The following is a 13,154-nucleotide window of genomic DNA, read 5'->3' on the forward strand; positions in this document are numbered from 1 at the left end:
CCCACTCTGTGATTCTGTGAGAGCCCACGAGCGGCAGAGGTGGGTGGAAGCTCGGGTTTCTTCAGGAACTGCCTGGGGTTTGTTCCAGTAAAGTCCCATGACCGCACAACGCGGGAAAGGGGAAGCTGCCGACAGAGGCACGACCCCTCAGCCCGCTCTGCAGCCCCCGGAGGACAAGGCAGGGGCCGTGGGCTCCCCGGCACCCGACTCGCGGCCCCGCAGGGGCCACACGGGACCGCCGCGCCCGGGGCCACGTGACGGCCGCCGGCCAATGGGCGGGGGCGGGCGCGGGGCCCCGGCGCTCCCCTCCCCGCCTTTCCCGCACGCGCCTGCGCCCTCCCTGCCGTAGCCCCGCGGCGGCGGCGACCGGGCCGAGCGGCCCCGCCCCGCCCCCTGCCCGCGCCCCGCCCTCCCTCCCGCGGCTCCCGCTCGGCGGTGGCGGCAGGTGAGGATGCGGCTGGGCGGGCGCCCCCGCGTCGGCCGCGCTGCTGGTGGCCGCCGGGGCTGAGGTCGCTGCCATGGCTCTGCCGGGCGCCGGAGCGGCGGCAGCCGCCGGCGGCGGCGGGAGTTCGTGCCCGCTGTGGACGGCGCTGTACGACTATGAGGCGAGCGGCGAGGACGAGCTGAGCCTGCGGCGGGGGGACGTGGTAGAGGTGCTGTCGCAGGACGCGGCCGTGTCTGGCGACGACGGCTGGTGGGCGGGGAAGATCCGCCACCGTCTCGGCATCTTCCCGGCCAACTACGTGACCCGCCAGCCCCGCGGCGGAGCGGCGGCGGGGAGCGGCGGGCGGGGGGATCCCGCGGGGAGCCTGACGGAGATCGACTTTGAGCACCTGGAGCTGCAGGAGATCATCGGCGTGGGCGGCTTCGGGAAGGTGTACCGGGCCACCTGGCGGGGCCGCGAGGTGGCCGTGAAGGCGGCGCGGCAGGACCCCGACGAGGACATCACGGCCACGGCGGAGAGCGTGCGGCAGGAGGCCAAGCTCTTCTCCATGCTGCGGCACCCCAACATCATCGCCCTGCACGGGGTTTGCCTGCGAGAGCCCAACCTCTGCCTCGTCATGGAGTTCGCCCGCGGCGGATCCCTCAACAGGGCCCTGGCCGCCGCCCCCGGCGCCGCGGCCGCCCGTGGGGGCCGCCGCATCCCCCCGCACATCCTGGTGAACTGGGCGGTGCAGATCGCCCGCGGCATGCTCTACCTGCACGACGAGGCCATCGTCCCCATCCTGCACCGGGACCTCAAGTCGAGCAACAGTGAGTCCCGGGCGGAGTGAGGGGGAGGTGAGGAGGGGCCATCGGAGCGGCGCGGCAGTGCAGGCGACAGGGGTGTCCCCTCGTCCCTTCGGGTCCTGGCCCGGCGGCACTGGCCGTGTCCGCGTTGCGGGGGCGGGCGGCCGGGCCTGGACGGGCGCCGTCCGGGAGCCCTGTTTCACTGAGAGATGGGTGTCGCAACTCGGGCACCCTGTGCCAGGAGCTTGGGCGAGCGGCAGGTTGGTTGCCGCGGCTGCGAGCTGGATAGGGACTCGTGGAAGGGTCGGGAGGATCCGGGTGTAGCTTTGGTCCTGCCCTCTCACTTAAAGCGGGATAAAATCCTACGCGGAACCACAGTTTCAAATCCGCAAAGCTATTTTTACTCTGATGCGTTGCGCGGTCCTGTCTTTTAAAACTTACAGGGAACCAAGCGCCTTGTAAAGGAAAGTTTTAGTAAGGGTATCGCTTCTGTTTCACTGCCAAGTAATCATACGTGTTTCTGGTTTTCCCTGCATGGATTTAGCATCGCTAAAATTTACCCACTTGGCAAGACATTGAGGTGGAAAGGACAGTACCTTAAAACAGTAGAAACTGTTGTGCAGATGCCAGATTTTGCTTTCATCCCTTGGCATTGACAAATGCACCTGCAAGAGTGAGGGAGTTGCTCAATTCATGCTTGATGGCTCCTCGGTCCATCTGACAATACAGAAGCATCTAAGATTTTGGCAGCTGTGGTTTTGGAAGGCTGGCTTACTAGAGTAGATGTGTTTATGACTTTCTGTTATAACTGTGTTTTGAACTGGTGACCTGAAAGTGGAAATCTGTGCGTTTGCAAAAGTGTCTGAAGCCATCCCTACTCTTTCCTTTTTGTTCTGACTGTACCAGAAGTGCAGCAATATGCTAGTCTTTTTTTTTTTTTTTTTTTCCAGTTAGGAGTCTTTAAGTAGTGCAGTAGAAATAAAAAAGCTTCATTCAACTTTGAAGCACTTTGTTTAAGAGGCTGTGTGTCTTGAAGGTCACCATGCATGGGCTATTAAGACAAGACTCAGTCATGGGACTGACTGTTCCTGAAAGTACTTTCACTATTTGATAAAGAAAGGACCTAGCTCAGCTGTGTTTGTGGTTCTGTTTGTAGCACAGACGGTGAACTTTTGGACTTCAGCGTCGTGGCCGACACCTTAATTTCTAACAAGTTGTCTGTAGGCAGCTTGTGCCCTCCTAATTTCCTGCTGTGTTCAGAGCAAGCTGCTGCACCTTGAGTATTTAGTGGCTTTTCTTAGAGTGGGTTGCTGCATGCTAGCAGCGTGCTAAGTGACAGTGGCAAAATTTGTGTCTGAAGTGAATTCATAACACCGTGGTTGAGCATAACACCTGGAGTTGAGTTGGGTACTGCTGAGAGCTGATTACCATTATCATCTCTTTATATATGGATAATGGCAGAGCATTTCAAAAATACACTTTTGATTATAACCTCAGTATATGTGCCCATTCACTGCTTCCATTACTAACTCCTGTTACAGATGCACTTCACTTGAACTATTTAGTTCTCTCACCCTTAGTTCTTAATCTTAGCAAAGTTTGAAGACAGTATTGAATATGCCAAATAGAATTATGTCTCTTGATTATCCAACAAAATGATCATGTTGGGAGATGGTGGTGTGCTGGTGGTACTGTTCAACAGCATGAATTTAAAATTACTGCAAGTCATAACAGTATCCCCTGTTCTGGTAACTCATCAATTCATCAAAGATTTCACTTCATTCTTTTACTGTAGTCTTTTGCAGTCTTGCACAGCGGGAGTGGAACACTGCCAGGGTTGACTGAGCAACTTGCTTGGTGTGGATAGCAACAGTTCCACAGTGGCTGGAGCAGCAATTTCAGCACCCATTCCTCACCTGTTCATTGCTGCTTTCATTGCTGGTCCAGTGCTCTCGATTAAGCCTGTCTAGGTAGTATATGAATGTATCAGTTCTGTGCTAGCTTAGTTATTTTTGTTAAGAAGGATTTTTTTCTTCCTCAGACAACAAATTAGAAAAATGGCTGCCCTTAACATGGCATGGTAAGGAATGCTCCTCAAACTATATCCCTAGTAAATTGGCAGGAACTAATTTTTCCAGCTAGGGAAATGGAGCCCCCTTCCACCAGTATATTTGATCCAGAAGGGGTACATGTCTGGGCTTGTGGTTGGCAGGTGATAGGCAAAGCAAGTGTCTCAAAGGCAAGTGTGTTACTTCATGCAATTTTAGGGAGCTGGGATCTATAGGATAGCATATCTAGTGTGGGTTTGCTGATACCAAATCGACAGGACTGGAGAGAAAGTGCCACAAATAGAAGAGCCATGAGAACCAAAAGGGTTTATTAACAGCAGTGACCATGTAAGTTTGTGTGCTCTAGTTTCATTGGGCTCCTTTGGGGAGATGGGAAAAGGTTTTTGCTTCTGCCAAAGTAAGGGAAATTAATAGATACGCAAATGTTTTTTATGTATATTGGGAAGAAAAACTAACAAACTTGGTTTTGAGGGCTGAACAAGGAAGTAAACTCCTGAGTTTTGTTGACATCAGTTTCTTCAGTCCAGTAAAATAAATGTAGTATTAAACGTAGTATTTAAAGGTTATTCAGAAGTAGACAAAACAAAGGTGTAAAGAACACTTTTAGCTTTAGATATGTGTAATAAAGTGAAACATAGTAACCATGGTCTCTAATGTTAATTTACAGGTTGTGGGTGCTTTGTAAACCTGGTTTGGCTGACATGGGGAGAAGTGTCTCTGACAAGGATCATGGTCTATTTTGAGGATAGCTTCTCATAAACACTTCTTATGTTCTGCAGTATACTTTAAAGAATAAAGATATAATGTAAAATTAAGGATTAAGAGGTGGACTTTATCTATGTAAAATTGAAATAAAAAATTTGAAAGAAAATCTGAGTTTTTAAACCATTGTTGATAGTCAGTGAATTCTGGATTAATCAATACTTCAACTGAAAAGGAGATGTCTTAAAAATTTGTGAGAATATTTGAATATTTTTAACTGTGACTCCTAGGTATGAGCTTAGTCTTGATTAAATATGCCAGCTGATTAGGAAAAAATTATGTTTTACTGAAAATAGAAACTCATCTACAAGACAAGACACTAATAGTTACATGTATCTTTTTACCACATCTCAGCTATTTTGCTGACTCTTTGAAAGGGCAACTTTTTTTCTTGGGGAAAATCAAGTTGCTTGCTTCTGGGCAAGGACATCCCATTGGTTACAAGACATATGGTTGTATAAAGGTTCAGTGTAGCCTCTCCAGATTCTTTTTTTAGTATCCTGAAGAAAGCTAGTAATGCATTCAGGTAGAGTATACCAGGTTTTCATCTTCTGAAGTCTAGTGTAGAGAAAGCAGAGATTTGTGATTCTGAGGTTGATTTCAGGCTATGCAGTACTTCTGCCTTTTAAAAAATGCACTTTATCTCTAGTGCAGAAGCCTTGTGTACTTCTAGGAAACATTACAAAAAGTTCAGAATATCTTGCTTATGGCATAGACCCATCCATGATTACAAAGTTGATTATGTGTAGGTTATGTGTACTAAACAAGGTACAGATAAAGTGCTCTGTTCTCATTTGTTGTAGGATATGCAAGTAGGGTTCAGTTTGCTATGGCTTTCACCAGCACCTCCAGCCCAGGATCCTTTGCAGCCCTCAGCTCTGTGAAGTGGTTAAGTTTACATTACTTTTTGAAATTGTCAAGGTCAGCTTGAGTTTCAAGGATTGTTGAATAAGACCGTGGACATGGCAGTGCTAATGAGATCAGTACGTGGCATCTGAAGGAATCAAACATAAAAGAGAGCAGTGCAACTGCAATTGGACAATCCACTTTAATGTGTTCTTGAAACTGGTATCATGAAAAGCAGTCAGAAAACAGAAATCATGTGGTTTTAAAACCTTAAAGGGAATTGCAATGTGTTTTGACAGAACTGTTGAATTGGTTGCTTTTGATGAGGCAAGGTGTCCTGGAGTTTGAGAATAGCCAAGAACAAATTATGTTTCTTTGCTTTTACAGATTATTTGCAGCAGAATTGCTGGAGTTATGCTATTAAACACCTTTAAAATAAGATGGAGATGTTTTCCAGAGTTCATAAAATCTAGTTTCTCTGTAACTTCTCCACCTAGCAACTTTAGGCTAGCTGTTCAGGGAGAGGAAGAAACTAGCTAAGCCTATCTGCTATCTTCTGAACTGATTTTACTTATTCTGCATAATTTCTCTTAACTATTTTAAAGAGGCTAGACTTGCTTGCATCACTAGTAGAGCTGTAAGGATTACCTGTGTGTTTTTAAATGTTTGAAATTCAGAATCTAGTACAGTTACGAAGAGAATTAAAAATTAAATTCTATTAGAATTGTCTTCGGTAGTTTGGGGGGAGAAGAGAGACGGCTTTTCAGCAGATTTAATCTTCTAACTTTATTTGGCAATAAAGTTCCAAGGTGTCCTCTAATGGCAGTGAAACTTGGAGGTTTTTCTGTCAGTAACACTGTGCTTTTCGCTGCTCATCTGTCACTGTAACAAAACGGGAAAATCTGATGTTCTATAGGTATGTATCCCATATCTCTCTCTTCTCCTCCTGGTGCTCCCATTCATGGAATTTGCACTCTCATATTCCCTTCCACATCCCCATTGTCCCTGCTGGGCTTAGCCTGGCTGCCCCAGGGTGCCCAGCTCCAGTACTAGGTAACTCTTGTACCTCCAAGAGAAGGCTGCATATGTTGTAATTGGTTTGAAACTGCTTGTATTGCCTGGCTGGCTGCTAAGCTCCTAGTGGCTGGCCCCTCCGAGGTCTGGAGGGGAATGGATGTTTGTTCTGGCAGAACTAACTGAAGTTCCTACTCCACAAGGCAACTGGCTTTCATAAAACCCATAGGAACTATATCTTTGAGAACGTGGTATTGCTTTGCCAAATGTTAGTCATGTAAAATAGTGGGACCAGAAGTTATTTAGCAGTTTAAAATTCATATGCTGTAATTTCCCATGCTGTCTTCATATAGGAAGTTATGGTACTTAAATGCTGTACACTATTCTTAATTACTTAAAATTGCATACAGCTAGCAACTGTTCCAAGTAGACCAGCTTTCTATCCCATCTCTATGAGAGACAGTAGTCCTGCCTTGTGCTTTGCTGTAGAGATAATGCTGCTGCGTTACAACCTAAGAACTGGTCATACATCTGAAGCATCTGGAAGTTGTATAAGCAGGAAATATTGCTTCCAGTAATTTGTTTCATTATTTGATGAGTGCTCAAACTGTGTAGGTAGGGATTTTATTTTTTGAGAGGCCCTGAAGGTTAGTTTGATTCTGTGGGAGCATCAAATGCTTAGCAGCCTTGAACTAGAGTATATCTTTTTCCACTTCATCAAAGGCAATGTTTTGTATTATGCCTGTTTAATATTCACTTGATATATTTACTCGTTGCATATAATACGTTGTATGTTTTGTGTTCAGAAAGATACTGGAATTCAAGAGAGAACAATTTTGAGTAACTGATAGCTGTAGTTGTCTCAATCTACAGTAGAAATAACTAATGCTAAAATGTTGTAGAGGCTAATTTCCAGCTGAAGGATGTGTTTCAGCATTTAAAAGTAATATTTAGGAACTTTATGATTTTAGTACAACATCTGTCAAATGAAATTTTGTGAACTACTCCTCTGTAAAGCAATACTTGTTTGTACAGCCTATAAGCTTCCAGAGGAGGAGTAACATCCAGAGTTATTTTATTTGTAGATGAAGACTTAACTGCAATAGCTATTTATTTCACCTCAATTACTGTCTTCTAAATTTGCTTCTGTTTGATGTTTTCTGTGTCTCAAGTCTGGACGTTGACAGGTGGAAAAAATTGCTCATTAATTTAGAACAAAGTCCCTCAACAAGGCTGAAGTATATTTACATATAGTCCTTAATGCTGAAAACAAGACTCTAGGCTGAAACACTAGCTAAATGTAATATGATTAATTAAAACCCCATGAACTTTTAATACCCCTATTTATAACTCATTTTTAATGCACACTTTCATTTTAACGTTTCCCCAACTATGTCCATCTGACAACTGTAGGGAGTTTTTTCTTATTTGGTGTTGAGACTGCATTTCTAACAGGTAGGATTATTAAGTCAAGAATAATATTACTTTGATCTTTCTCTGGATCTTACTTGGTTTTTCATGTCTTTCTTCTCTCTGTCTTTGTTCTCTCATTGTCAAACATCAAGTGATCTGGTTTACAACTGTTGGAAGGTATTTTTTTCATTTTTTTCTTTTTTTTTCCTTTTTTATTTTGCTTTGTGTTTTATTCTTTCTTAGCAGGTTTCTGCAGGAGTTTCATTTGCAACAAGGTTTCTGGTGTCCTCTTTATGAGAAACATAGGGAGTCGCATTCTAGTCTGTATGTCATATTTGCTGCCTGTCTCTTCTGCTTTGGGGTAGCATTATAAATTGAAGTATAGGACTTTCAGGAAGAGTTCTGGTAATATTTGTATATTAGAGAAGACTTCAAGCATTACTTGGCTGATTTTTTTTTTTAAAGCTGGTACCCTGAGAATATATTCAGATACCTACCTGCCTCTGAAAACTGCACTGAGCAAGCAACCCATTTCCATTAAGGTCAATGAAAAAACAGACAGCTAAATACCTCCCATTAGCTGTTAAAATACTTACACGATTATGTTTGTTCCCCTAAACAGGGAGAAATAAGTTTAGCTGCTGACTGTAACACTTGTGAAATGAGGTATTGTCCTTTAAAAAACAGACTGCAAAATGTGGTTAGAATTTAGTTATTAGTAGTGTAATCCAAGCATTAGAATAAAATGAAATACAACAGAGTTTTCAGTAGCAGGTCATTTCCCCACCCTTGCTGGAACTGCAAAGTCTTTGGAGCCTCTTACCAAATATTGAAAGTTCCATTAAAAAGTTATGTTCTGCAACCTCAAAATAATAGAGAAGCAACACATCATTGAACTGTACTTGGATGTTGAATGCTGTTTTGTGGTTTCTTTGACCTTAGAAGAGAATGGCTTTTTGTTTGCAATCTGTAAGTTTTCTTACCACTAAGTATAAACTTTCTTCCAAACTTGCTTCAGTGTTTCAAGTTCTGAAACATGCTGACCTTGTGCAATGAACAGTTGCAAGGAGTGTTTGTAGCTCTGACCTTGAGTTTTATTTCTGATTATTTGTTAAAATTTAAGGCATTGAAATTCGTTTAAATGGCTTTCAGTAATAATGCTTCTGAAAATGCAGGGGGTTTTTTTTGTTTGTTTTGTTTTTTTTTTTTTTTGGTTGGTTGGGGTTTTTTTGTTGTGGTTTGTTTGTTTGTTTGTTTGTTTGTTTTTGGGTTTTTTTGTTTTGAGCTTTGGGGTTGTTTTGTTTGTTAGAAGCAAAATTATGGCATTGAAGTAAAAAAAATACAGATTATATATAGATAAAAATAGATTAAAAATTAAATACCAAATGACTTGGCTGTCAAGCAGTAAAAAAATAACAACTGGTGTCATAAATGCACATTCCTGGGTTGACAGCTTAAAACTACATTTCACCATTTTTGTCTTGCTTGACCCTGTTAGTGACAGCTTACCTCAGACCAGTCGCTGAAAGTGAGTGAGTGTTTAAATTTTGACCCACTTACTGCATCTTAAATTAATGGGGTTTATATGGTAGGTCAGAAAAGTTACATAATTTGTATAATGCCACAGAAGTATTCTTCCTTCTTGGAGCTTCCTGCCAAGTTTAACCTTTTTTTTTTTTTGTGTGTGTGGGGTCATAGCTCCAGTTAAATCAGTCCTAGACATGCCAGTGTTGGCTATATAATCATGCTTTGTTCTCTTCATAGTGACTAAAATCTGTGTTTTGGCAGCTGTGCTATTAACTCAGAGCTGATAAGTCGGCCCTCCCTCTCAAAAATGCAGGAGTAAATGCTTCATTGCTGTAGTTCATTATGGGACAAGTTAACCCTCGGAACTGGTTATATTTTAGTTCTAAATGTTTAGGCAATTTTGTGGTTTTCTATTAGGATTAGATGCCAGTGTTCTTCCTGAAATTAATTGTGTTTACTTCCTTATGTGTTATGTACAGAGGAAAAAAATTGTACTTTCTAACTCATTGCTGAATTTTGACTAATTATTGGGAAAAAACAGCAGGTTTTCCCTTTCATTTTCTCTTCCCAAGAGACCACTGTCAAGTTTGCAGAGTTCTCGTTTCAAAATAAGTGTTTTGCTTTTGCTATTAACAAAGATTAGAGTTCTTGAAAGTGCACGGTCCTGAGAGGCTACTCCTCAGCTATTGAAGAAACTGCAAGGATGGAATGCAGGAATTCTATCCCACAGAATATATTTTGATGATTTTTTTTTAATCTTTTTTTCTCCTAAGTCTTGTATTAAAAAAAAAAAAAAAAGGGGGGCTCAAAAATGGTCCAGGTTTTTTTCTGCTTTGTTTTGAAATAGGTTGTTTGGCTTTTTTTTTTTTTTTTAAATAGTAAGACTCTTTCAAATATTCCTTATAAAAGAAACTGACAGCCTAAGTCAGAATTCTTTGTAGTGGAACTTATTAAAATTCCTCATAGAAATTAAAGGATTTCATGTTAATGGATGAGATTTTAGGGGAACTCAATGACTAAAATTGACTAAACATCTACAACCAGAGTTTATATGGATTCACAGCAGTAGGCATCTTCAAAGGGACCAAGAAAATTATTTTTGTCTTCAGTTTATTCAACGGGTTCTTTTCAATAGTAAATTTCATCAAAGGTGATTTTATGGTGGAAAAAAGTGGCAAAGCTGGATTCTATCTTTAAAGCTCATGACTAAAACTAGATGTAAAAGAGTTAGACGCATTATTTCTGAAAAGTTGCTTGACTTCCCACTTGTTACAACAGGTGATGTGTGGCTTTGTTTTGCAGCTGCAGGAGGAGGCTTCCCCACCCATCCCCAGACACAGGTTCTCTCCCCTGACACGACAGCAGACTACACATCTCTGCTTGTGTGGTCAGTAGGTCTGGGTTAAATCAGCTCAAAGATCCAGCAGGAAGCTACTCTAAGCTGTTTTATTTGCAGGCATCATTTTCTGCTGAGCTATCTAGCTAGCTGAGTCTCCCAGGACTACCCAGTTTCTAGACTCAGTCTGCAGGGCAAAAAAAAAAAAAGCTGGGAGGATGAGGGGCTATAACTGAAAAGGAGGTTAAGGTAAGTATTTTAGTGAAAGCAAGCTCTTACAGTCTTGGTTGTGACCTCAGCCTACACCCTTATCCTTCAGATTGGTTAGTAAGTCACCTTTAAAGGTAGAATGTGTTTTTAATTTTTTAGGTATGTATATATTTCTATTAAACTTTCTTTAATTTTCACATGACTTTTTTTGTATTAAATATTCTAATTTCAACACATCAAATGCACCTCGATATAGATCACAAAAAATAAAGCAACCAGGAAGTTCATAATTGCCGAGTGTAATATGTTATGACCAGGACAAGTATGCCAACTATGTAAATACTTCCGCGTATTCAGAAGCTGTGTGTTCTTCTGGTTAGCTTGAAATATCCAATTGCATCAAGTCACGTTCTGTTTACTTAGAAAAAAATAACTATAGATGCAAGCCAAGTTTGAATGAAATATTCATGGATTTAAAATATTGAAAAAGTGATTTGACTAATGATACATGTTAAATTTTTAGTTCTAAAGGAAGGTAGCTACTGTCAGCTCTTGCCCCTGGATGAAATTTTTGAGATTATAAACCTTGTCTGCATTGCCCTGTATGTTGTATGACATATATTGATTTACTTTGTTTTGAAGGGTATTGCCAAATCTTGAATTTGGAGTTAGGAGGCAATTAATATGTTTTCTGAAAGTTTCTCTTGAAGGAAATTGTACCTGATGTATTATATATTGACTAAAATTTCTCATGTAGTTTGAACATAATACCTTTAGTTTGCCTTATATTTTGTTTCTTTCAGGAACAGGATGATGAAGTTCCTTAAAAAAATAAATCACTTTCATAACAAGGGTGATTTTCTTTAAGGAATGGATACATAGCCACTTCATTCTGTAGAGTTTGAAACTAGAAGAATATCTTAGTCAGGAATGAGTGATTCACCACCTAACTATTAATGCTAGTTGTTCTTAGCATTTCCTTCTCATCTGCCCGAATTTTGGTCACTGGTTTTTTGGGTTTGTTTGGTTGGGGTTTTTTTGCAGAGCTACCTTTTAAAAACTAATAGCAAGGAAAGAAGAGTGAGCTTAAAAGAAAGTAATTGCTGTTTCAAATAATATGGAAGTTCCTGGTGGATTTCACACAATTGAGTGTTTTGAGTTTTAAAGCTAAGTTTCAGTATTGACTGATTTCCATGTAATTGTAAAATTATGGAGGAATTGTTTTAATGATGTTACTTTTCTTAAATTTAGTATTTAAATAGGAGAATTAAGTTTAATATTTTATTAGACAAAGAACTTGAGAGTGTTTAGTGTCTGGTCTGCTTTTGATTTTTTGCTGATGCAATATCCAAATCTTACATTTTTCAGAATTTACTGATGATCTACTGTTTAAATTATGACTATTTGAATGTCTAATTATAAATGCTCATTACCTCTGGTGCTTCCTCTTACAGTAGCATCTGCAGTCTGTGCCAATAACTTGTTAAAACTGCTTCTTTCTCTCAAGTTTCCATTTGCCCAAAGTTGCTTTAATAATAGTTATTAAAGAAGGGAAGGGGAAGCAAAAATGGTGACGCAAGCTGTGTTGAAGCTGTCGAAATCTCTTGTCTCTCTTCCTCTCTCTCCTTTTCCCTCTGTTTCCTCCAGACAGGCAGATGACTCCTACTCATTTTCATCCTTTGCTGGTTTTTTTGGGCCACATGTCCCACTACGGGATTTGGGGTTTTTTATGGGGTTGATGTGTATTTGTCAATTCATGCTGTCAAGGACTTTTTGTGTCAAGTTTTGTCTTGTTTTGGCTTTCCAATTGGGAACACTTTGTTCAGGATTTCTTTTATTTTTTTTTAATATATGTTGGCTCCTGTAAGCTACAATTTATTTTTTTTTTAAAGCTACATATTTTTAGACAAATACATTTAAGAACAAACTGTTCCTTTCAGTTTAGTGTGAAGATTAAGAACTGGTTATATGCCTGCTGCAAAGGGATGTAGATGTCAGAGGAGCACGGTATCCGTAGAATAAAAAAGTAGAGAAATGCCTTCTGCATATAATTGGTGTTTAAAGGATGAAATTTCCTTGCTGATGGTGAGCTCTAAAATTAATCTAGTGAGATAATCATGATCTGACAGATAATGGCTACAGAGATAGTAGAACCCATCCTGAGAACCCACAGGAAAAAATGAATGTATTTAAGAAGCGGGGCCGTACAGACAGAACTATCATCTTCTGTACATACCAAAGATGTTCTGATCAGTTAATCTGTTTACTGTGATAATTAATTTATGGTTCACACACTTAATGCTTTCACTTTGATAGTTAATTTACAGTTTAAAAACCGGACATGGCTTCTATAAGTAGTGTTTAAATTTTAATTTGCAAGTACAATTGGAGTCAGGTAACAGCTCCAAATAATGGAGGCAGGTCTCTTAATGTTGCAAGGTACTGTGTTTCATTACCTGAATATGCAACTTTTAATAAGGTTTTTTTCTTCCTATTTGTTTCCCAGATAAAGATGCAAGGTCATCCTGCTGGTTTTGTTGCTTGTTGATTTAGTGAATTAACAGGAACCAGATTCACTTGCAAACAGGTGGAGAGGGAACTGACTGGGTGCAGGGGGAACAGAAACAGTAGCAGCATTGTCTGAACAATTTCTGTGCAAGTAGAGTTATATAGCATAACATCTTTCTTTTCCTTCTGGTATTCTCTAAGAATGATTTTATGAGTGGTGGTGAATGTAGGCAGTCTTA

At 41.1% G+C, this 13,154-nt stretch overlaps 1 protein-coding gene across 6 annotated transcripts in view; it reads left to right on the forward strand.

Moving 5' to 3' along the window:
- Positions 1-368: 368 nt before the first annotated feature.
- Positions 369-13,154, forward strand: part of MAP3K21 (mitogen-activated protein kinase kinase kinase 21) — a 49,891-nt gene continuing 37,105 nt past the window's right edge. For 4 of the 6 annotated variants that reach the window (XR_007903932.1, XR_007903931.1, XR_007903933.1 and 1 more), the window contains exon 1: positions 373-1,254. Coding sequence is in view for 3 of the 6 variants with exons in the window: in XM_051783462.1 (XP_051639422.1) it covers positions 519-1,254 (736 nt within the window). In the remaining 3 variants the exon portion in view is untranslated. Of the gene's footprint in view, positions 1,255-13,154 lie in introns of all 6 variants that reach the window. The other 2 variants (XM_051783464.1, XM_051783463.1) reach the window with 2 other exon arrangements.

This window comes from Manacus candei, unplaced genomic scaffold (assembly GCF_025592945.1).
Source record: "Manacus candei isolate 608988 ecotype Guabito, Panama unplaced genomic scaffold, ASM2559294v1 h1tg000017l, whole genome shotgun sequence".
In the NCBI taxonomy this organism is placed as follows: Eukaryota; Metazoa; Chordata; class Aves; order Passeriformes; family Pipridae; genus Manacus; species Manacus candei.